At 44.3% G+C, this 24,873-nt stretch overlaps 1 protein-coding gene across 5 annotated transcripts in view; it reads right to left on the reverse strand.

Moving 5' to 3' along the window:
- LOC138758103 (transmembrane protein 144-like) overlaps nt 1–24,873 on the reverse strand; it is a 94,691-nt gene that overhangs the window by 44,434 nt on the left and 25,384 nt on the right. For 3 of the 5 annotated variants that reach the window (XM_069926537.1, XM_069926540.1, XM_069926538.1), the window contains exons 4-6: nt 24,677–24,840; nt 18,744–18,866; nt 9,899–9,998 (exon numbers count right to left, since the gene is read on the reverse strand). In XM_069926537.1, the coding sequence (XP_069782638.1) occupies nt 9,899–9,998; nt 18,744–18,866; nt 24,677–24,840 (387 nt within the window). Of the gene's footprint in view, nt 1–9,898; nt 9,999–18,743; nt 18,867–24,676; nt 24,845–24,873 lie in introns of all 5 variants that reach the window. The other 2 variants (XM_069926539.1, XM_069926541.1) reach the window with 2 other exon arrangements.

Consider the following 24,873-nt stretch of genomic DNA (forward strand, 5'->3'; position numbering starts at 1 on the left):
CTTGGGTTAGCACATGCACAGGGGCTACACACGGTTGGGGCAGTTAGTTAGCCTGCATTGACTGGTTGACAGATAGGTGGTGGGTGAGTGAGGCTCCAATATTTTCTGTTGACCATTACATGTTGGTCATTAGACGTTACACGTTGGTTGTTAGACATTTCATGTTACATTATTGAGGAGATTGATCATTATCGTTACCACATTACAATGATCGTTACCATGTTACAGGAAAGTGGAGTCCGGGGAAGTATATTGGCCTGGATTGAAAATTGGTTGTCTGACAGGAGGCAGAGAGTCGGGATAAATAGGAGTTTTTCAGGTTGGCAGAGACTGGTAAGTGGGGTGCCGCAGGGGTCAATGTTAGGCCCACAACTGTTCATCATTTACATTGATGACTTGGAGGAGGGGACAAAATGTAGTGTAGCCAAGTTTGCGGATGACACCAAATTGAGTGGAAGAGCAAATTGTAATGAAGATATGGAGAGTCTGCAGAGGGATATAGTTAAGCTGGATGAGTGGGCAAAGGTCTGGCAGATGGAATACAATGTTAGTAAGTGTGAGGTTATCCACTTTGGCAAGAAAAATAAAAGAGCTGAATATTATTTAAAGGGTGAAAAACTACAGCACGCTGTTGTACAGAGGGACTTGGGAGTGCTTGTGCATGAATCGCAAAAAGTTAGGTTGCAGGTGCAGCAGGTTATTAAGAAGGCAAATGGAATGTTGGCCTTCATCGCTAGAGGAATTGAATTCAGGAGTAGGGAGGTAATGTTGCAACTGTATAAGGTACTGGTGAGACCGCACCTGGAGTATTGTGTCCAGTTCTGGTCTCCATATTTGTGGAAGGATATACTGGCTTTGGAGATGGTCCAGAGGAGGTTTACTAGGTTGATCCTTGGGATGAAGGGGTTGACTTATGATGAAAGATTAAATTGTCTAGGATTGTATTCACTCGAGTTCAGAAGAATGAGAGGAGATCTTATAGAAACATATAGGATTATGAAGGGTATGGATAGGATAAATGTAAGAAGGTTTTTTGAGCTGGCTGGGGAAACTAAAACGAGAGGACACAGTCTCAAGATTCGGGGGAGTAGATTTAGGACAGAGATGAGGAAAAATAGTTTTTCCCAGAGAGTAGTGAATGTTTGGAATTCTCTAACCAGGGAAGTGGTTGAAGCTGCGTCATTAAACATATTTAAAATTCGGTTAGATAAATTTTTACATGATAGAAGAATTAGGGGATATAGGGAGATGGCAGGTTGGTGGAGTTAGGCCATAAATTAGATCAGCCATGATCGTATTGAATGGCGGAGCAGGCTTGATGGGCCATTTTTGGCCTACTCCTGTTCCTACTTCCTATGTTCCTATGTTATGAGTTCTTTTGAATTCACTAATAAACAATTTAAAATGCATCTGGACTTCATTAAGAATTTACACGATTAGATAACTGTAAAGAGTCCACTTAGCCTCTGAATGGCTGTTTTATGGATAGTAGTCATTACAAAAGGAAAAGGAGACCCCAGTGACCTGCTCGGCCATTTTGATGACTCTCTGTATTGACTTTCAGTCTTATGCTTTGCAGCTACCGTCCCACGCAATGAATCAGCGAGACAGGACACTCTCAATTGTGCACCTGGTATCTTTCTTGGTCCTCATAAACCTTTCTAAGAAGTGTAGGTACTAGCCTTCCTGACTAATGAGGAGGTGGTGTTGCTCCACGATAGATCGTCTATTGCATACACACCAAGTAACTTTATGCTTTCCATTCTCTCCACGTTGGAGCCATTTATGTATATTGGAGAGTGGTCAATCTTCATCCTCCAGAAGTCCACAATCATCTCCTTTATTTTGGCCATGTTAAGACTCAGGTTGTTCTTCTCGCACCCTTTTTCGAGCTGCTCTGTAATCCAACTCATCATTGTTGCCAATGAAGCCAAGATCTGCAACCTTAATGACTCTGCTTGAACTGAATCTGGCAGCAGCACAGTTGTGGGTCATCGGCAAGAGCAGTAGTGGGCTGAGCTCACAGCCCTGAGGTATGCCAGCCCTCACTGTGAGGCCACTTGAGATTTTTCTGCCAACCCAGACAGACTGTGGTCTTTCGGTCAAAAAGTCCAGAATCCAGTGGCAGAGAGGAATGTTTGGTCCCAGCAAGGACAGTTTTATGCAAAACTATTTTGTTTAGATTTTATGGTATTACTGATTAAAATATGACTGAGGGAGGAGTTATCTTTCCTTCATTGTAACAAGCCATGTGTGAAATGGATCAATTAATTGTCTCTCCTTGTATAAGAAAGATTACCAGTCAGGATTTAATTAAACAAAGGTAAACATTGTATTTTTTTTTAGCATATATAAAATAAGGTCTGTTTTTCAAGAACAGTTACAAAATAAATATTTTTTTCAACCCTAATTTCCAAACAAGAAGGGAGATCAAGTCACATTTTTTGTCATCTGATTATGCAAGTACAACCTGACAAAACAGCGTTCTCCAACCTCGGTGCAAAAACACACAGACGCACAAACAATACAAGGCAAGTAATTTCTTTTTAAAATATCTTTATTGAGTTTAATTTAAAAAAAAACAAATGCATATATTAATCCAATACATGGGGCTGAAATATAAGAGATGTAGAGGAGGCCACACTGAGTACACAGAACGCAGCAGAAATCCTGTCTTCTATTATACCTTTCAGCTTATCCCGTCGGGAAAGAGATAAAGGAGGATTAGAGGGCAGCACCACTAGGCTGAGGAACAGCTTCTTGCCACGACCAGTGAGACTGCTGAGCAAATGATGATCTGTTCATTCAAACCCTCCAAGACTCTATTATCTATTAAGCCCTATCTATTTATTTATTTATTTATGGTACTGCGTAAGTTGCGTTGGCCTGTATGTCTGGATGTGTGTAGAGTGTGTCGAAAGAACCAAAGACTTGTTGATCCAAACCAAGGCTTTTATTAACTAAAAGACTGGAGTAGGTCGACCAGTCCAGAATGACCTAGTCTGGCTCGGAGAAACCCTTTAAGACCTGCCAGTAGGTGTGGCTACGCTCTCAGCCAATCACAGTCATCCTGCACTACCATCTGTACATAGACACATTGGTGATAGAATCTGTACTATCACAATGTGTGCATGTATGTTTTTGAACCGAGGACTGGAGAATACTTGTACAATCAGATGATAATAAACTAAGTTCATTTAATTTGTTTTGTTGCATGGTTGCAGAAGCATGAAGGATTTTTTTGGCATCTGTACATTGAACTGAATCTATGACAGTAAATCGATATCACATCACATCATAGAATCCTAAATCATACACTGTAATTCTTCTGTGGATCTTGGAATACTTTGTAGAAACACAAATGATGGAGGAACTCGACGGGTCTCGCAGTGTCCACAGGAGGTAAAGATATACAAACCTTCTTCAAGGTATAAGTAAAAAGCAAACAAGCGCCTGAATTAAAAGTCATCTTCTTCCCCCGTCTATCCCTCTTTCTCCTTTCCTCTAGTTCTGTCTCTCTCTCTGTCATTTTCCCTCCGTCTCCTTTCCCCCAGATCTGCATTCATAGGGCCATCCCCTCCCCTGATCAATTCTCACCTTTCCTCTCCTGTCCATTTCCAATGATCCTTTGTCTGTTGCCCTGTGCTCCTCCCCTGCCCTCTCTTCCCTCCTCCCCCAACCTTTTATTTCAAGTGCCTGCCTTCTTTTCACTCATACCTTGACAAGGCGCTCAGGCCCGAAACTTCAGTAATACATCTTTATCTCCTACGGACGCTGTGAGGCTGGCTGAGTTCCCTCAGTATTTCTGTGTTTTTACTACAATCACATCGTCTGGAGACTTTTGTATTTCATACCTTATTTGTTTAAGTTTTTTATTTGTAATATTGCTTAGTTTCCATAAACCTTTAGTCAGAGTTCTAAGCAGTGCTGCTTTAAATCTTGACTGACTTTACCTAGTGCACCATATTCTGTCTCTACGCAGACAATGAGTAGGAGGGTATGATTTACATGCTGACATGCAACCTTCAGCCAGAACTGTATCAAGAAATTATCATTGAAAAGCTGCCTACAGTTGCACTGACCATATCATTTTCGATCTCTTCATATACATCAAGAAAAGACTGATAAAGTTGATTAATCTTATACCCTGGATTTGCTCCAACAACTTCATTCAATTTAATTTAGTCATACCACACGGTAACAGGCCCTTCCAGTCTATGAGCCCATGCCAGCCAAACAGCCCAATTAACCGGAGACATGGAGGGAATTTACAAACTCCTTACAGACAGCTCTGGATTATAACCCAGGTCTCCGGCACTGCAGTTAGTACAATCTAGGCAGAAGACATATTCCGTGTTTTGCTTCTCTTCTTCAACTCAGAAATGGTGCAGAGCCTTTTGTTTCTACCTTGCCCTATGGATTAGTTCACACACTGGGAGCCTGCTCCACATCTGCAAGTGGCCCTCTGACAAGAACCTGTGAGTAGCCCCAGGCCAATCCTTGCAGTTGTGGTTCTGGTTTATGGTGCAGTATGTTACCAATCACTGCCTACTGCCACTTGTCTGTTTCCCATGATCCTTTCACTCTGGGCAGCTGAATGTGGGTTGAACCTGGGAATTTACTCATTCACCTTCCACGATGAATGGTCCGAACGCAATGGGGTGGGGGGGGGGGGTACAACCAAGGAGGTTGTATCAGACCCTAGCCGTTTTGACTTGGCTCCAATGTGAATGGGCCACTACTATGCCGGGTAGCATTAGTGACATCATTGCCTGCGTGCTTGTGTTATCCTGGCAGGAAACAGTTCCGTCTGGCCAGGTTGTTTGGAGGGAAGGTCGGTGTTTCAGTTAAGGCTAGTGTTCTGTTTTTAAAGGTTTTTTGTGTAGGTGTTAGTGCAGTTTTTTTTTGCAGCCAGCCTTCCAGACCTCTGGGGGGATTCCATCCATACCTGCTGCTTTGCCACTTTTCAGTTGTTCAATTGCCTTATATGTCTCTTCCCAGGCGAGGACCTCATCCAGCTCTAGAATCCCCCCAGAGGTCTGGAAGACTGGCGGCAAAACTCTGCATGCCAAACTGCATAAGTTTTTCAAGCTCTGCTGAGACCAAGGAAAGCTGCCTCAGGACCTTCGTGATGCCATCATCATCACCCTGTACAAAAAACAAAGGCGAGAAATCAGACTGCTCAAACTACAGGGGAATCACGCTGCTCTCCATTGCAGGCAAAATCTTCACTAGGATTCTCCTAAATAGAATAATACCTAGTGTTGCCGAAAATGTTCTCCCAGAATCACAGTGCGGCTTTCGCGCAAACAGAGGAACTACTGACATGGTCTTTGCCCTCAGACAGCTCCAAGAAAAGTGCAGAGAACAAAACAAAGGACTCTACATCACCTTTGTTGACCTCACCAAAGCCTTCGACACCATGAGCAGGAAAGGGCTTTGGCAAATACTAGAGCGCCTCGGATGCCCCCCAAAGTTCCTCAACATGGTTATCCAACTGCATGAAAACCAACAAGGTCGGGTCAGATACAGCAATGAGCTCTCCGAACCCTTCTCCATTAACAATGGCGTGAAGCAAGGCTGCGTTCTCGAACCAACCCTCTTTTCAATCTTCTTCAGCATGATGCTGTAACAAGCCATGAAAGACCTCAACAATGAAGACGCTGTTTACATCCGGTACCACACAGATGGCAGTCACTGAGGCGCCTGCAAGCTCACACCAAGACACAAGAGCAACTTGTCCGTGAACTACTCCTTGCAGATGATGCTGCTTTAGTTGCCCATTCAGAGCCAGCTCTTCAGCGCTTGATGTCCTGTTTTGCGGAAACTGCCAAAATGTTTGGCCTGGAAGTCAGCCTGAAGAAAACTGAGGTCTTCCATCAGCCAGCTCCCCACCATGACTACCAGCCCCCCCACATCTCCATCAGGCACACAAAACTCAAAACGGTCAACCAGTTTACCTATCTCGGCTGCACCATTTCATCAGATGCAAGGATCGACAATGAGATAGACAACAGACTCGCCAAGGCAAATAGCGCCTTTGGAAGACTACACAAGAGAGTCTGGAAAAAAAACAACTGAAAAACCTCACAAAGATTAGTGTATACAGAGCCATTGTCATACCCACACTCCTGTTCGGTTCCGAATCATGGGTCCTCTACCGGCATCACCTACGGCTCCTAGAACGCTTCCACCAGCGTTGTCTCCACTCCATCCTCAACATTCATTGGAGCGACTTCATCTCCAACATCAAATTACTCGAGATGGCAGAGGCCGACAGCAATGAATCCATGCTGCTGAAGATCCAACTGCGCTGGGTAGGTCACGTCTCCAGAATGGAGGACCATCGCCTTCCCAAGATCGTGTTATATGGCGAGCTCTCCACTGGCCACCATGTCAGATGTGCACCAAAGAAGAGGTACAAGGACTGCCTAAAGAAATCTCTTGGTGCCTGCCACATTGACCACCGCCAGTGGGCTGATATCGCCTCAAACCGTGCATCTTGGCGCCTCACAGTTTGGCGGGCAGCAACCTCCTTTGAAGAAGACCGCAGAGCCCATCTCACTGACAAAAGACAAAGGAGGAAAAACCCAACACCCAACCCCAACCAACCAATTTTCCCTTGCAACCGCTGCAACCGTGTCTGCCTGTCCCGCATCGGATTTGTCAGCCACAAACGAGCCTGCAGCTGACGTGGACATTTACCCCTCCATAAATCTTCGTCCGCGAAGCCAAGCCAAAGAAAAGAGTGTAGTATTGCCATGATGTGACATGACACACCTAGTTTTAGCATTTGTGTAGTTACATTTTGAAGGATTTTAGTGTAGGTATTAGTATTAGTGCGTAGCATTAGTGTGTTGTATTAGTGTTAGTGTAGTGTAGTTTTAGTATTAGTGTTGTCATAATGGTGGCCAACTTGGATATGTGGGAGCTCCTCTCAATAAGAGCCGAGGACGAAATCTCATTATATGAGAAGGTCGCCTGTAAGCTCAGGGACCTAGATTTTACACTAGGTCTGCTAGATTGTGAGGGAGCTGGTCTGTGGGTTTGTCCTCAGTTTGAACAGTCTGCAGTAGATTTTCCCCCACTCTTTTATACATTGTGTGCATATGTTTTATTAAATTGTGCATGTATTTCCCCATGCTCTTTTATATATTGCGTGCTATTACAAGCTCCCGTTTTAGTAAAATGGTATCACTGTAAGGGATAGTATAGACAGGAGGGACTGAATTGTCACAGTTCACATTTAACATTTCACACAAGTCACAGCACAGCGATAATCTGATACACTGGAAGAACTGAGGGAAGTTTTGTCACAGTCTATTCCAGAATTCAATACATTTGCCAAGACATTGTAATTTTACAAAAGGGAGAACCACTCTGACTGCTGAAGCAAAACAACCTCAGCTCTTGTGGTCAGTCATTTTTGTGGAATTCAGAGCAAAGCATGCTTTGTGAATGACTGCGCCTTTTTGGTGGATTGACCTGTGTCAGGAGGGTCTTTTTGAGAAGCAAAGTGCTTCATTATGATTGTGACAAACAGTGGCGGTCACTTGGAGAGACTGCTTCATTTTAAGTGTGACTAGCAGTGAAGTTACTTGGAGAGACCGGTGCCAGGGTCTTGGAAGATTCGTGGAGTCTTGCCTACAGAAGGGCCAGGAGTGTTATGACCACAGCTCGTGTGGATGGACATTTCTTCAAAGGCAACGCAAGAAGAATTCATGAGCCTGTAGCAGCCTCAACCCCTGTCTTCCCATCAGTTCAACATTAATTCTGGACATCAAATTTGAAAGGCCTACACTTCAACACTGAATTTGAAAGGCTGAACTTTGAAGTAACTTTCTAGATTTTGGCCTGGACTGTAATGGTTTGGGTATAACACACACACACACACACACACACACACACACACGCACGCACGCACGCACGCACACGCACGCGCACGCACGCACACGCACGCACAACACCTGTGCATAGCTGGGGATAGATTTAGTGTTAAGGAGAGTTTAAAAGTTAAGATGGATAGTTTAAAAGTTTAAAAATCAGTGGTTTAAAATTAAACACTGTCTGGTTCATTGTCTATGGTCTATCACTGCTTGTTATGCGTGGTTCATAACAGTGGATATGTTTTATTAAATAGTTTTCTCCCCCTACAATTTTACTCCCCTGCATGTATGTAATATGTCACTCAGGATGTCATCACTGGCGGTTGGCCCCCCCTCTTAGCTCCTGCTGTATTTAATGTTAAAGGGTGCATGGACCCGGGATTTCATGGTTCAGTGTGAGCAGTCCTTTTGGTATTTCAACATGGGTCATTCACACACACCAATTTAGTGGGTTGCCAATGTGAAAAGGCCTTCCATCTGCTGCTGTTTTGCAAAGTAACCTCATCTGTATTTCTGATGCCTGCTACCCTCTCCCTTGTCCTGTCCTGTATCAGGCTCATCCAGGTTCAAATATTTTACATTGAACATCAAACAGGCTGAGTCTGCTGCCCTGTGCATTTTTGGTTTCCTGTGTAATCAGAAAATCCAATTGCAGCAGAATTCTTCCATCCATATTGTTCCAGTTCTTCACTTTTCGGAGCATTTTTGGGATTTGACGTTGAGCCTTTATAAGGCACTGGTGAGACCTCACTTGGAGTATTGTGAGCAGTTTTGGGCTTCTCATTTAAAAAGCTCATCATCCAATGTGCTGACATGGGAGAGAGTTCAGAGAAAGTTCACAAGGATGATTCAGGGAATAAAAGGGCTATCATTTGAGGAACATTTGATGGCTCTTGGTCTGTACTCGTTGGAGTATGAGGGGGATCGCATTGAAATATTTTAAATATTGAAAGACATGGACAGACTAGATGTAGAAAGATTTTTCCCTATAGTGGGAGAGTCTAGGACAAGTGGGCACAACTTCAGGATTGAAGGGCATCTGCTAAGAAGAGAGATTAAACATATAATGCATTGCTCTGAAAAACTATCTTAAATGAATTCTGTGATGACATGGGATGCTAATAGATATGGAAAAATAGATCGCTGGAAATGTGAACAAAAAATAGATTGTATAAGCTGCATGGGGAAGTGCTGGAAGTATGTGCAAAGGTTTGAGGGAGTTGGAAGTAAATGGGACTAGCTTGGTTGGTATGGACAACTTGGGCTGAAGGGTCTGCTTCCATGCTATAAAACTCTGATTCTATGAAATCTGGATCCCTTTCCCTCCTCAATCCTTTGGACTTGGGAATTAAAGTACATATCAGCTATTTAACCAATCTTATGGAGTTTTTCGAGGAGGTTACCAGGAAAGTTGATGAAGGAAAAGCTGTGGATGTTGTCTACATGGACTTTAGAAAGGCCTTTGACAAGGTCCCTCGTGGGAGGTTAATCAGGGAGGTTCAAATTTTAGATTGACCCTGTATTGAATGTGCCTAGAAATATTGAACTGCACATTTCACAAACATTTCTACGACTGATTCCACCCGCATTGAATTGCCCATCGTTATTGAATGAAGATCTACCGGGACCAATGCCTGAAGAGGGCGCACAAAATCAGTGAACTGGTGCGAACTCGAAAGGCCAACATGGCCTGTTTCCGCTCCGTAAATGGTTATTAAGAGAGATGTGGAGGAATTTCTTTACAAATTGTACATTTGTGGAGTTTGATGCCACAGCTGATTGTAGAGGCTAGGTCATTGGGTGCATTTAAGGCAGAGATTGATAGGTTTCCTGATTAGCCAAGGCATCGAATATTATGGGGAGAAGGCTGAGCAGTGGGCCTGAGTGGGAAAATGGATCAGCTCATGATAAACTTGTGGGGCAGACCCGATAGGATGAATGGCCTATTTCTGTTTCTATGTCTTGTGGTTGTAACACAAAAGACTAAATTATTAATAAAGGTATTTACTTACCTTGAACTAGCCCAGCCCATTAGAAGACTAAATGTAGCCCAGATTAAAGATCCCATGCCAAGACCAATTGTTTTTAATATGGGAATAACACTGACATTTCCTAGAAGAAAGAAAGTGATTTAATTAATCAAAAACTTTCAAGTGTTTCATAAACTACTGATGCAGGCCTCTGATTTATTTTATCAAAAAGAAACCTGATTGTTTATGCAGAGACAATTGACTCTGCCTGCCACAAAACCAGATGTCATTAATTTTCCACAAAACTTGCCTAAATGCTTTCAGTGGTGGGTTTCTCAGCTTGTGGAAAACAATGTATGGGTGTGGTGATATGCCTGTATGTGCTGGCTGGCCTGCCTTCCGGGGGTCTCCCTACCTTAGCTCCTCCCTTGATCCTTCCCATGTGACCCCTGGCCATCAAGGTTGAGTCCCCTCTCCTTCCTGCTCATTTTCCTAGCCTAGACCTGGGCCAGCAGTCTCTTGCTTAATAAAGCCTTTCGTTCCCCTCAGTCTTCTGTCTGAATCATTATTGAGCTACCAATAGCGCCCAACCTTTTATTAAGCAAGATTTTAGAACTCTCCGGTTATGGAGAAATTGCTGCGCCCCAGAAGGCTGTAAGTAGACCCCCAAGTCCCGGGTGCATTGGTACTCTTCGAGCAGTGGGTGAACTGTTTCAATAATTTCCTTGATGCTGCTGTGGAGGTGGTCGACTCAGATGAGAAGAAGCTCAAGATACTTCAGGCACGAGTCTACCAGAAGGCCTATCTGACCATCCAAGGCTGCACAACCTACAGAGAGGCAATGGCTGAGCTGTGGGTGCTCTATAAACCCAAGATGAACTTCGTTTACTCCTATTACCTGCTGGCGTCCCACATACAACAGCCTGGTGAGTCTGCCGAAGAGTTCGTCCGGTCCCTGGTCATACTGGGAAAAGACTGCTGGGGGATCTCACGGGCCTGGGCATGATATCGCTGAACCAATACATGGAAGAACTGATCAGAGACACCTGTGTGTTGGGATTGAAGTCGGACTACATCCGGCAAAGACTCCTTGAGGAGGACCCACTCCCCCTCAAAAAGGCCATCGAATTGATCAGAACTCTAGACTCAGCCCAACACCAGGCAGTGTCAATTGCAGGCAGAAGTGGGCCAACCATGTACGTTCTACCACGAAGGCCATCGGCCTGGGACTCAGCGTCGGGAATCAGCAACCCGACCGTGGCTGCAATTATACCGACCGCATCGTTAAGGTGTAACGTCTGCAGGCAGGCCAGGCATGTGAGCGACGTGCTCAGGTTGTGGTAAGAGGGGCCACTATCAAAGGGTCTGCAAGTCCCGATCACAGCCAGCGAGTAATGCAGTGTACGTTCCTAAAGAGCTTCCAGCGCTGACCGCGTGTGCGGTGAGGGGAGCGTCATCTTACTGGCCCCCGCTCCCAGCCTCAATACCTCAGCCTACCACTCTAGTGACATCACTTCCAGCCACCTCTACTCCACTTCTGGCTTCTTCTTCATCTGATGTTGCGTGGTCAACATGGAGGTTGCCATCTTGGGTGGGCCTCCCCACCGACGACGACGATGAAGAAATGCCAGTCCTCACCCGATCTCGAACTCAATGATGCAGATCGAGGTGAATGGGCATAAAATTAACTGTCATTTTGATAGTGGCTGTTTGGAAATCTTCGTACACCCTGATGTAGTCCAGATACTCTTCCTCCCGATCCGACCCATGACCAGGATGGTTTCAATAGCGGCCAGGGACCAACAGACGAGTATTCAGGGGTATTGTGTAGCATTGCTGATGGTGGTGGGGGTGGAAAATGTTATAACAATTTTGTTTTACTAGTCATGCCCTGCCTCTGCACGCCGATCCTCCTAGGCCTTGACTTTCAGAGTCAGTTTAGGAGTGTGACAATAGCTTTCAGAGGCCCCCAACCACCGTTGACTGTTCGAAGCCCTCAATGTTCAGGTGACCATCCCCGACCAAATGGCCAGCCCCTGTTACCATCCTGTGGCCCCGCCACCCAATCCTCAGCACCGTCCAGTGGTCCCGGCACTCGGTCACCAGCTATGACTTGTGGCCTCACCTCCTTAATGGTTCCCTCTCCATTGCTGTTCATGAACCTCACCCTGGACTGCAAACCCATCGCCACCAAGAGTTGGTGCTATACTTCAGAAGATATGCAATTTATCAGATGTTTTCGATGTAAAAAAGAAATGGGAACAACAATTCATGCAATCTGGACATGTGAGAAAGTAGAAAAATTTTGGGAAGATCTAAATCAGATATTAAATAAAATAACAGAAAACAATATACCAAAGAATCCAGAGATCTTCCTCCTAAGTAACATAAAAAACAAAGAATTTGGAATTGATTTGGAGGATGCACAAAAAAGATTTGTTAAGATAGCTCTAGCTGTAGCAAAAAAATGTATTATGTCAACCTGGAAATTGGAAGATAATTTGAAAATACAATGGTATATAGAAATGAATAAATGTATTCCATTAGAAAAAATAACATATAGTTTAAGAAATAATATTGAAATATTCGAACAAATATGGGAGCCTTACATTAAACATAATAGCGAAAACCTACTACAATCACTACCTAAGTTAACGGAAGGAAAAGGAAATGAAAAGAATGGACTCAGTGGAATTTCTGGTGTATTTTTATTGAATGACAACATTGTCTGACTGGTTTAATGTATCCTAGATTTTATACCTTAAATGGACGGGAGGGGGGAGGTAGGGAGGGTGGGATGGGAGGAGGGAGGGTGGGGGGGAAGAAAATGGCATTGTATATGTGTGAAAAGGAAAAAGTGTGTATCATGGTTAATGTGATTTATGGTGTGAAAAATAAAAAATTTAAAAAAAAAGATATGCAATTTATTCGGGCTGAGGTTCAGTGAGTCCTGATGGAGGGGTTCATAGCCCCTAGCACCAGCCCCTGGAGGGCACAGTTCCTCGTTGTCAGAGGGGCAGGCAAACCCCGGATGGTAATTAACTATAGTCAAACCATCAACCACTTCACCCAGCTGGATGTGTAACTGCTCGCCCATATAGCCAACTTGGTCAATAAGGTCACCAAAAGTCGGCTTACCACCAACTTCCCCTCCATCCGAGCGATCGAATCTATACCGGGTTCGAAGTCGACGGGAGACTTTTCCACTTCCTGCGGTTGCTCTTCAGCGTTACTAATGGTGTTTCTGCTTTCCAGAGAGTAATGGACCAGATGGTGGAGGAACACGCGCTGACAGCAACGTTCCCCTACCTCGACAATGTCACCATCTGTGGCCATGATCAGCAGGACAACGACGCAAACCTCGCCAAGTTCTTGCGTACGACCAAGTTACTTAACTTGATGTACAACAAGGACAAGTGTGTGTTCAACATGGAGCACCTGGCCCTTCTTGGATGCGTCGTGGCACATGGTGTCATTGCTCCCGACCCTTGTCCCGAGCACCCTGAAGGCGCTGAAACGATGCCTAGGCCTGTTCTCATACTATGTGCAGTGGGTGCCCAACTTCGCCGATAAGGCCCATCCTCTAATTCGGTCAACCATGTTTCCACTATTGGCGGAGGCCCAAGCTGCTTTTAATCAGATCTATGGAGACAATGCTAAGGCCACGATCCATGCTGTGGATGAGTCTGTCCCCTTCCAGGTGGAAAGCGATGCCTCCGACTTCATGCTGGCCTCCACATTAAACCAGGCAGGCAGGCCGGTAGCAATTTTTTCCTGTACCCTTCACAGCCCTGAACTTCGGCACTCCTCCATCGAGAAGGAGGCTCAGGCGATCGTTGATGCAGTGCGCCACTGGTGGCACTACTTAGCCAGTAAGAGATTTACCCTATTGACTGATCAGAGGGCACTGGGCTTCATATTCAGTGCCAAACAATGGGGTAAAATCAAGAACAACAAGATTCTGAGGTGGAGGATTGAATATCCACCTACAATTATGACATTTTGTACTGGCCAGGTAAGCTCAATGATCCCCCGGATGCCCTACCCTGAGGGACGTACGCCAGTGCACATCTCGACCATCTCCAGGTCCTGCACAGCAGTCTGTGCCACCCCGGAGTCACAAAGTTCTATCACTTTATTCGGTCAAGGAACCTCCCCTACTCCGTCAAGGATGTCCGGTCTACGACCAGCCGCTGTCAAATCTGTGCCAAGTGTAAGCCTCAGTTCTACCAGCCAGAGAAGGCACACCTCATCAAGGCCACCCGCCCTTTCGAACGACCCAGTGTCGATTTCAAGGGCCTCCTCCCTACCACAAATAGGAACGCCTACTTCCTGATGGTGGTGGATGAATTTTCCAGGTTCCCCTTTGCAATTCCCTGCCTGGTTATGACCTCAACCATGGTCATCAAGGCCCTGAGCAGTATCTTCACTCTGTTTGGGTACCCCGACTATATTCACAGTGATCAGGGGACCTTGTTCGTGAGTGAGGAACTGCGTCAGTGCTTCCTGACCAGAGGCATAACCATCAGCAGGACCACCAGCTATAACCCTAGAGGTAATGGCCAGGTGGAAAGGGAGAACAGCACCGTCTGGAAGGCAGTGCTCCTGGATCTCATGTCCAAACATTTATGTGTCCCTCTGGCAGGAGATTTTGCCAGAAGCTGCACTGCTACTAACACCACCCCGCACTAGCAGGTCGGCGAATTGTTCTTCCATCCCTCCCTGACTGACATCCCCAGGGCCGGTTCTCCTTCAGAGGCCATAAGACGGATCCACTGGTTGAAGCGGTACACCTCATTCATGCCAAACTCCAGTATGCATTTGTGAGGTATCCGGACAGCCACGAGGACATGGTGCCCTTACGAGACCTGGCAAGGGCTGGAGACCCCGAGACTGCCTTGGCGCCTGCTGACCACGCTGTGGTCCCGATGGTGCCGCACCCAAGCACAGCCCTGGAGTCTGAGCTACCCAACCTGCAGCTGAATGTCTAGGCTCCTACCCCTCCTGCAGCTGTGGAGGACCCCCCAGCACTTCAGGACTCCACCACCAGCACCCCAACCCCCACAGTTCCAGCAGCGGACACTCCCCCGTCGGCCCCCTCTTTGGAGGAGCGCCGTACTGAAACACCGGTTCCCCATGGTCCGGCAAACAGAGGAGGTCACCTGTGTGGCTCAACCTCTAGCTGGGTGGGGGTGGCGGGGGGGGGGGGGGTCCGCTTCCTCAGTCAGTTTTTGTTAAACGTTATTGTTTCTGCTGTTACTGCCTTTGGGTTTTGTTGTATATCGGTGGGTTCTTTTTTAAAAAAGGAGGGAGTGAATGTGGTGATATGACTGTATGCACTGGCTGGCTTGCCCTCCGGGGGGTCTCCCTACCTTAGCTCCTCCTTTGTTCTTTCCCATGTGACCCTTGGCCATAAAGGTTGAGTCTCCTCTCCTTCCCACTCATTTTCCTAGCCTGGACCCAGGCCAGCAGTCTCTTGCTCAATAAAGCCCCTCGGTCTTCTGTCTACATCATTATTGGGTACCGATAGCACCCAACAATAGGAAAATGAATGGAGGAGAAAATGAATGAAGGCATAAAGGCTTCAACATGACAAAGGCCTGTGGATAACTCAGCAGGAAGCAGGGAATAAATTGCACAGGCTGAGGATGAACTTTTCCCTAATTAAAGCAAATTTTAAGATTCACACATTCTCACTTTTCTGAATTTGAGTAGATACTTAATAAAAAAATCTAGGTTTATTTTCTGAAATGCCTGGCTGGCTTGGTCAGTAATACAAATAAATATCTCCATGGATGGAATTCTGTTAATATAAAAGAAGTGGTGGCTGATTGTTACATTGCATGGCAACCATAAGCCCTACAATGACAGGGGAGTAGGAGTCTGCCATCATGATTTTTTTTAAAAAGCTTACGACTATTTTCTTGATGTATTTGTGAAACCAAATTCAGACTGTTCAAGCAAAACAAATATAAGAAGTGATGACAAAGGTTAAAAAGGTTAGGATCTCCAAGGTGGTAAGAGTCACATACCAGCCAGTGTAGGGGCAGGAGAGTAGTGCACATGTGCAGTTCGTGCAGGAGGGAATGTTTCGGCCTAGTAAACAATTTAGATCTCTTCTGGGGCAGAGGGACGTGTACAAAAGACAAGGTTGCACCTAGAATCATAGAACTATAGAAAATTACAGCACAGAAACAGGTTGCTCAGGCTTGTGATTTTTTTGCCTAGTCCCAGTGACCTGCATCAAGTCCATATCCATCCATACCTCTCCCATCCATGTAACTGTCCAAATTCTTCTTTAATATTAAAATTGAGCCCACATTCACTACTTCAGGTGGCAGTTCATTCCACACCTTCACCACTTTCCATATGAATCCCACTCATGTTCCCCTAAAACTTTTTCCCCTTTCACCCTTAACCCATGTTCTCTTGTTTGTATCTCCCCTACCCTCAGTGGAAAAAGTTTACCTATATTTACTCTGTCTATCCCCTTCAATGATCCGGGGGATCATTGAGCTTACCTGACCAGTACAAAATGTCATAATTGTAGGTGGATATTCAATCCTCCACCTCAGAATCTTGTTGTTCTTGATTTTACCCCATTGTTTGGCACTGAATATGAAGCCCAGTGCTCTCTGATCAGTCAAATCTCCCCTCATTGTTCTACACTCCAGTGAATAAAGTCTTAACCTTTTTAACCTATCCCTGTAACTCAGTTCCTGAAGTCCAGACAACATCCCTATAAATCTTTTCTGCATTCTTTCTATCTTATTGATATCTTTCTTGTAGTCAGGTGACCAAAACTGCACACAATACTCCAAATTTGGCCTCACCAATGTCTTATACAACTTTAACATAACATCCCAACTCCCATACTCAATACTTTGATTTATGAAGGCCCATATGCCAAAAGCTCTCTTTATAACTCTATCCACCTGTGACACAACTTTCAGAGAATCATGTATCTGTATTCTCAGATCCTTCAATTCTTCCGCAGTCCTCAGTGCCCTACCATTCACCATGTCTGCCCTTTCTTGGTTTAATCTGTATAGGTTTCATTACCTGATTGCTGGTTTTTCTTACTTCCTATGACTGCTCATTTCTTGAGTGAATACTGATTGAAAAAAAAATACGAGATCTCTCCCATCTCATTTGGCTCCATACAAAGCCGACCACCCCGATCTTCAAGGGGACCAATTTTGTTTCTTACCAACCTTTTGCTCTTGATATACTTGTAGAAACACTTGGTTTTTTTCCTTCACATTGTCTGCCAAAGCAACCTCATGCCTCTTTTAGCCTTCCTGATAACTTTATTGAGGTTTTTCTTGCATTTTTTATACTCCTCAAAGGCCTCATTTGCTCCATGTTGCCTATACCTGCTGTACACATCTTCCGAACCAGATCCGCGACATCTCTCGAAAACCAAAGTTATCTATGCCTGCTAACCTTGCATTTAATCCTGACAGGAACATACAAACTCTGTATTCTTAAAATTTCTCCTTCCCTGACCTTGCACATCCTTCCCCAATAACAAGTTATCCCAATCCACTCATTCTATGTAGATCCTTCCTCATTTCCTCAATTTCTCCAATTTAGAACCTCAACCTGGAGCAAGGGGGACCTATAATCTGGCAAAGATATTTGAAAGACTCACCCGGAAGGTGTGAAACTAAAATGACAGGTTAGGAGAATGAGGTTGGATCTCATTAAAACATTTTGAATGCTGAAAGGCCCGGACAGAGGAGACGTAGGAAGTTTTTTTTCCCCATGGTGGGGATCAAGAGGGCACAACTCAGGATTGAAGGATGTCCGGTTAGAACAGAGGAGGAGGATTTATTTTAGCCAGATGATGAATCGGTAGAATTTGTTGCCACAGGTGGTTGTGGAGAACAGGTCATTGGATGTATTTAAGGCAGAGATTGGTAGGCTCTTGATTAGCTAAGGGCATCAAAGGTTATGGTGAGCAGGCCGGCCAGTCGACCTGAGTGGGAAAATGGATCGTTGCTCATGATTAAAAGATGGTGTGATCTTGATGGGCTGAATGGCCTATTTCTGCTCCTATGACATGAATGTGGTCTTAATGATGCTTAAGGTCCAATCTGGTAAAGGAGGGACTTAAAAGTTCAAGGATAATGATGAAGACAAAGGAAGGGCATTGGTGATGATGGTGGACAAGCATCAAGGTAAGACTGGTGAAGAATGTCGTGTTTATTTTGATGCAAGAAGCTTGATGGGGAAACTGGACAAGCTTAAAGTGTGGATAGGTACAGACAATAGGATGTTGTCGAGACAATGGAGATGTGGTTGAAGAATGACCAGGACTGGCAGCTCAATATTCTGGTGAACTGTAGTTACAGCTTTCAAAGGAAGGCTGGGAGTGGTGGGGGAGGGGTGTGGTGGCAATATTTGTCAAAGAAGTCATCTTTCGGACCCTGATCCCGATCGCCAGCACTCTAACTGCTATGCTAGTGGGATGAAAGCAGGAGGCTGCCTTGTTTTCCCTGGACAAGCTTGGCTTGTGGACCTGTTACTGTTCTGTGGGGCTCAGTGATATAAGATTTCATTGATAAACATTCATTCAGTCAGCCATCAGGAAACAATCAGAGAATGAGCATGTGAGACAGTTTGGGTGGAAATCCTTTCTCACAGATGTACGACTCCATTGAACCTTTCAAATGCTGATATGACAACAATCATTCTGGAATTATCAGCCTAAAGCAGAACAAGTTCCTTCCTGCTGTGAGACCACACATTCCATTTCTATCAGAAGTTATACCAAAAAATGTAAACATGCTTTCTTTTTCCATTCACAGTAGAGAACCCCCCCCCCCCAGTCACATCAAGAAAGGGTTCTTTGTTTCAGTCATACTACATGAATCAACTGTACCTGTAGCCCACAGAAATCCACCGAGCATTGTGAGAGGCCAGAACTTTGGACACTTTTGGATAAGATGGATCACCAGTGAGACAACCCAAACTGCAGTGCAAAAAATCCACTGGAAAAACAGTCCTGGAAAACAGAAGGTTCAAGGCTCAAGAATTACCTTTAACAGAAATAATTGTTTATCTTAGCCTTAACACTAACTTTGAAATGTCTTTTACAAATATTGATTAAATGTCTAGTCTGAAAGCGCACCAATTCATCTTGTTTCTCAGAGGGCCAAGAAAATTTGACATGGCCTCATTGTCTTTTACCAATTTTTGCACATGTACCATATCCTGCTCTGGTATATCACTGTGTGGTATGAAAACCCCTCTGCCTAAGAAACTGCAGAGAGTGGTGAACACAGCTCAGACCATCTCACAAACCCTCTACTGATCCTGTCTATACTTCCCAATGCTTCAGTGAAACAGCCAACAGATTAAAAGACCTAACCCTCTCCAGTCACATTTTCTTCTCCCCCCCCCCCACCCCCCAATCCTGTCAGACAGAAGACACGTTTGAAGATATGTACAACTAGATTCAAGTATAGTTTCTTTCCTGCTGTTATCAGATTCTTGAACAAACCTCTCATAAGTAAAAGAGGATCTGTTGATCCCTCAAAACCATACCTTATCACGGCCCTTGCACTATTTTTAATCACTGTACATTTCTGCATGTCACTCAATTCTAATGAGCTGCTCTATTACAGCGCCAGCAAACCAAGTTTGAATCTTGTGCTGTTTGTAAGGAGTTTGTACATTCTTCCCGTGTCAATGTGGGTTTCCTCTGGGTGCTCTGGTTTCCTCCCACCTTTTGAAACGGATGGGAGTTGGAGGTTAATTTGGGTATTTGAGAGGTACGAGCTCATGGGCAAGAATGGCCTGTTACCGTGCTGTATGTCTAAATTTAAATTTAAATTTCTGTTTTACTTTTTTTACTATTTGCTGTACTTAAGCATAGCTTGATTTACCTGAGTAGCATACAAACAAAGTATTTCTCTGTATTCGATTTGATTCAATTCATTTAATTCTATTCTGGTCAGTAATAAGACTTTTGAACAGTAATGATAGCTGGCCAACAAGTTTGAACTCCTGCAAGGAAGATTCCACAGTACTAACTAATTTTCACAAGAAGTTAGACCATCTCAAGAAAAGGAGAACTTCATGAAACATATAAGTTGTGTAACATCTGCTAGAAATTATGCAAAATAGCCAGTATGTGATTGGTTTTCCATGTAACATGTTTTTCTTTTGTTGAAATCTTCACTGTGATCTCCAAATGATCTCAAATTGATTCAATATTACCCTTGTATTTTTGTTAAATTTAGACGAGATGATTTCTTAAAAAGATATTCAATGTGTGGAGTCCTGCAAAGAATGTTTGTGCAGGTATCTTGTTATGAGCCCAGAGGACCCCAAAACTCAGCAGCAATAGAAATTCACCAAGACAAATGGTTACTTAAACAAAAGTTGCTTTCAAATTTCTTTAAATATAAAAACAGGATCAAACTTTAACATATTACTACCTTCTCTTTGGCTTGGCTTCGCGGACGAAGATTTATGGAGGGGGTAAAAAGTTCACGTCAGCTGCAGGCTCGTTTGTGGCTGACAAGTCCGATGCGGGACAGGCAGACACGATTGCAGCAGTTGCAAGGGAAAATTGGTTGGTTGGGGTTGGGTGTTGGGTTTTTCCTCCTTTGCCTTTTGTCAGTGAGGTGGGCTCTGCGGTCTTCTTCAAAGGAGGTTGCTGCCCGCCAAACTGTGAGGCGCCAAGATGCACGGTTTGAGGCGTTATCAGCCCACTGGCGGTGGTCAATGTGGCAGGCACCAAGAGATTTCTTTAGGCAGTCCTTGTACCTTTTCTTTGGTGCACCTCTGTCACGGTGGCCAGTGGAGAGCTCGCCATATAACACAATCTTGGGAAGGCGATGGTCCTCCATTCTGGAGACGTGACCCATCCAGCGCAGCTGGATCTTCAGCAGCGTGGACTCGATGCTGTCGACCTCTGCCATCTCGAGTACTTCGACGTTAGGGGTGTAAGCGCTCCAATGGATGTTGAGGATGGAGCGGAGACAACGCTGGTGGAAGCGTTCTAGGAGCCGTAGGTGGTGCCGGTAGAGGACCCATGATTTGGAGCTGAACAGGAGTGTGGGTATGACAACGGCTCTGTATACGCTTATCTTTGTTCCAGACTCTTTTGTGTAGTCTTCCAAAGGCGCTATTTGCCTTGGTGAGTCTGTTGTCTATCTCATTGTCGATCCTTGCATCTGATGAAATGGTGCAGCCGAGATAGGTAAACTGGTTAACTTAACCCCCTTCTAAATCTAAGCACATGTGTATGTAATGTGTATATGTTCAGGAAAGTTCTTTGCTATTAAGTCCAATCATTCACTTCTGACTCCTCCAAATTCACTGGTATCAAGCAATTCTTAATCTGTGCAGAGAATTTAACATTTATAAATTTTCACCAGGCTCTGGTGCTTAAAGGTAAATGGTTACCGCTCAGGAAGGTTCATGTTGGTTTCAGAGAGATATTTGTTGCTCATTAGACACACACAAACTGATTTCCTCCAATCAGTCACTTCAGTGTCTTGCCAAAGAAACTTGCCCTATCAGGGTTTTCCAAATGATAATCTCTTGTTTCCGGTCACCACAGATTTCCTCTTGTTTCCCTTATTTCAGGAGAAACACTCTAGCCAGCCATTTCCTATTGTTTGGACTACAAGGGTTTTGAACAGGCTGAACTCACAGGCCGTCTTCAAAATGGGGTTTTCAACAAGCCACCAGCTTGTTATGCTGCAGCTCCAGAAGCCACTGCAGAAAATTCTCTCTCTCCAAACAAGCACATGTTCTTTTCTCTGCTTGTAAAAACCAGAACCTCTCTATAAAAAGTAAACTGCCACCAAACAGATTGCTGGCTCCAAAATCAATCCATGAAAGATCCTATCAGTTCCGAGATGGGCTCTTCTTTTTTTCACCTTCTTGTGAAAACCTTCAGCAAAGCAGTTTCCATTGTCTTTACTGGGCCCGGAGTGTCTGGTTTGAGCAGAGCTCTTGCATTTTAAATAAGATCTGTTTTGTGAAGTGTTTGTTTCCTACACTAAAATCCCTACAATCTCTTCCAAAAACACACCTATACATAATATAAAATATGATATAATCCATCACAGTGTGTATGTATGCTTGTGTGTGTACATGTGAGTGTGTTTGTGTGTGCATGTGTGCGTTTGTGTATGGGTGTGTGTGTGTATGTGTGGGTGTTTCTGCAGCGTTTGTGTGTGTGTGTGCATGCACGTGTGACCACTGGTCTGGAAAAATTATGCAATGAGGGCAATTTAACAGAGTGGGGAGTGTGGGTGAGATTGAAATCATAAAATATGTTTAAGGTTTTTTTTGTGTAGTGTTATGGATTATGTTATATATTAAATTGTATTGAGATATGTTTTAAAGGAGATAGATTGTGGAGTTTTTAGTTAGGTCACACACAGATACAAACACTTCAAAACAGATCTCATTTAAAATGCAAGAGCTTGGCTCAAGCCAGACAGTTCAGGCTCCGTGTGCCTTTGCAAAAACTTTGAAGAATGCCTATAAGGTCTTCACAAGTAGGTGTTAATTGGATATACTGTGGAGTAATGGATTATTGTTTTGGAAAGCAAGAGATGAACAGACTCGAAGATTAGGTCCAGTGCCACAGTCTGTCTGAATGCAGTTTGCTGTTCCAGGAATGTTCTTTTCAGATTTCAGAGAGAGATTTGATGCTTGTTGGACACAAACTGATTCCTTCTGATCAGTCACTTCAGTGTCTTGCTGATGAAGCTTAACCCATCAGGGTTTTCCAGATGATAACCTCTTTCTTTTGGGTCACCACAGAGTTCCTTTTCTGTTTCCCTTATTTCAAGTGAAACATTATTCAGCCATCCATCTCCTGTTGTATGGACCACAAGGGCTTTGACCAGGCTGAACTAAGAACTTACAAGCCATCTTCAAAATTGGGTTTTTCCACAAGCTTGCCAGCTTGTCCTGTTCCAGTCCCAGCTTCTGTTGCTGGCTGTAACACTCTAGATGTGATCTGTGTGTGTATGTCTCTCTCTCTCTCTCTCTCTCTCTCTCTCTTTCTCTCTCTCAGACACACACACAGAAAGCCTGTTTGACTCTCTCTGCTTGCAAAACCACATAACCCTCTTAGAACACAAGCTCCCCTCCAGACAGAAGGCAGCTCCAACACAGTTTTTCATCTGTTGCCTTTTTTGTAAACAACAATCCATTAGTAAAGTCTCTTGGGCACTCTCGAAAGCTCTTGCAAAGACTGTTGGCCCCGACATGTCTAGCATGGGGCAGAGTTCTGGTATTTTAAATGGATTAGTCAGTGGTTCTCAATCTGTTTTAAAGTGTTTGTAATTTATCTCCCAAAAACATATCTATATACTCAGTCACAAAACTCAGCAGGTCAAGCCACATCTGTTAGAGGTAAAGGGTAATCAACATTTTGGGTGGTATTGTGGATTGTGGAGTGTCATCTGGCTTCTCCATCTGGAACCTAGTGGTAGTGTGGATTATTAGGATAATGTGGCCCCTGTGTCTGGAATCTGGTGTGAATGTGGATTACAGATGGTCATGTGGCCTCGCTGGCTGGAGCCTAGTCGGAAGTCACCTCACCAATCAATCAAGGGTTAGATCTGCCCACAGGTGAGGCTGGTGCACGATTTATCTTCAAAGGTCACGTGGCTGGGTCTTGCATTGAAAAAGCCGAGCATATGCAGTCTCTGCCCTCTCTCTCTCTTTGCTGCTACTGCATGGAGACCATCATTGAACTCCCAGCTGCAGGCTACGGGCAGCTCTATAGGACCAAATGCAATGGGCCCGTCCCGGATCCCAAGCCATTGGCAATGCTGAAGATCAGATTCATCTGATGTACTTGTTAGTTGTAATTAATTTACTGTTTTATAGTGTGCTGTGCTTGCTGTATTTAAGTTTCGTATTCCCAATTGGGAGTAGAAAATGTTTAGCAGTGATTTATTCAAATCTGATATGTAGTTATTTGTGTATTATTGCTGTGTATGTGCTTGTTAGTTGTGACCATTGCTGAATTCCAGGCTACAAACCATGGGCAGTCCCAGAGGTCTGACTCAATGAGCCCACCCTGGAATCTGAGCAGTGGCAACACTGGAGATGAGGTTCATGTGTATGTACTCATTAGTTACATAATATACCATGCCTGTGGATGGTGGGTGCTGAAGAAGTTAAATCCTCATTTCTGGGTATACTGTGCCTGTGGGTAGTGAGTACTGAAGAGGTTAAACCTTTGATTCTGGGTATTCTGTGCCTGAGTGTGTACGTTTGTCTGTGTGAATGTGTGCTCTTTTGTGAATTTACCTGTGCATAAATAAACCCCATTGTTTGTGGTTAACACGTCTAGCCTTGATTCTTTTTGAATGCATCAAACCTATCTTGAACAAAACACTTCATCAAGGTCTGAGCAAAAATTCAGGCAGGAGTGAAATACAAAAGTCTGTGGATGCTCTGATTGGAGGAAAAACACAGAAATTCTGGAGGACCTCTGCCAGTCTTGCAGCTTCCATAGGAGGTAAAGATATATAACCAGCATTTCAGGATGAGCCCATCCAGGCCTACCAGTTTGGACACATCCAGAATCTCAGATATTGCATTGCATTGACTGTTGCTCTCTTAAAGGGCCCAGACCTGAAACGTGGGTACGACTGTACATCTATACCTCCTATGGACGCAGCGAGTCCTCCTGAGTTCTTCCAGCATTTCTGTGTTTTTTTACAAAAAAATTCGGCAGGCATTATCATTTATCAGCTTTTTCCTCTTCCACCGAATCGGAGATTTCAGCAAGTTATTACAAGTCTAGAACAAGTTGAACCAAGAACTCACCGTCTCCTGTATCGATTTTCTTAACTGGGACAAAATTACTGCCAAAACAAATCACAGCCACAGCTGTGGCAACAAAGCCTTTCATGTATGTGTCTGTGTGGTTCTTTGCTATCACTTTTGTTGAGAAATGAATTTCATTCTCCACAGAGCCATTTCTCAGGAACCTGCCTTGTAGAAAGAAACTAGAATGAACAATT

The sequence above is a fragment of the Narcine bancroftii genome, chromosome 3 (genome assembly GCF_036971445.1).
Source record: "Narcine bancroftii isolate sNarBan1 chromosome 3, sNarBan1.hap1, whole genome shotgun sequence".
Classification (NCBI taxonomy): Eukaryota; Metazoa; Chordata; class Chondrichthyes; order Torpediniformes; family Narcinidae; genus Narcine; species Narcine bancroftii.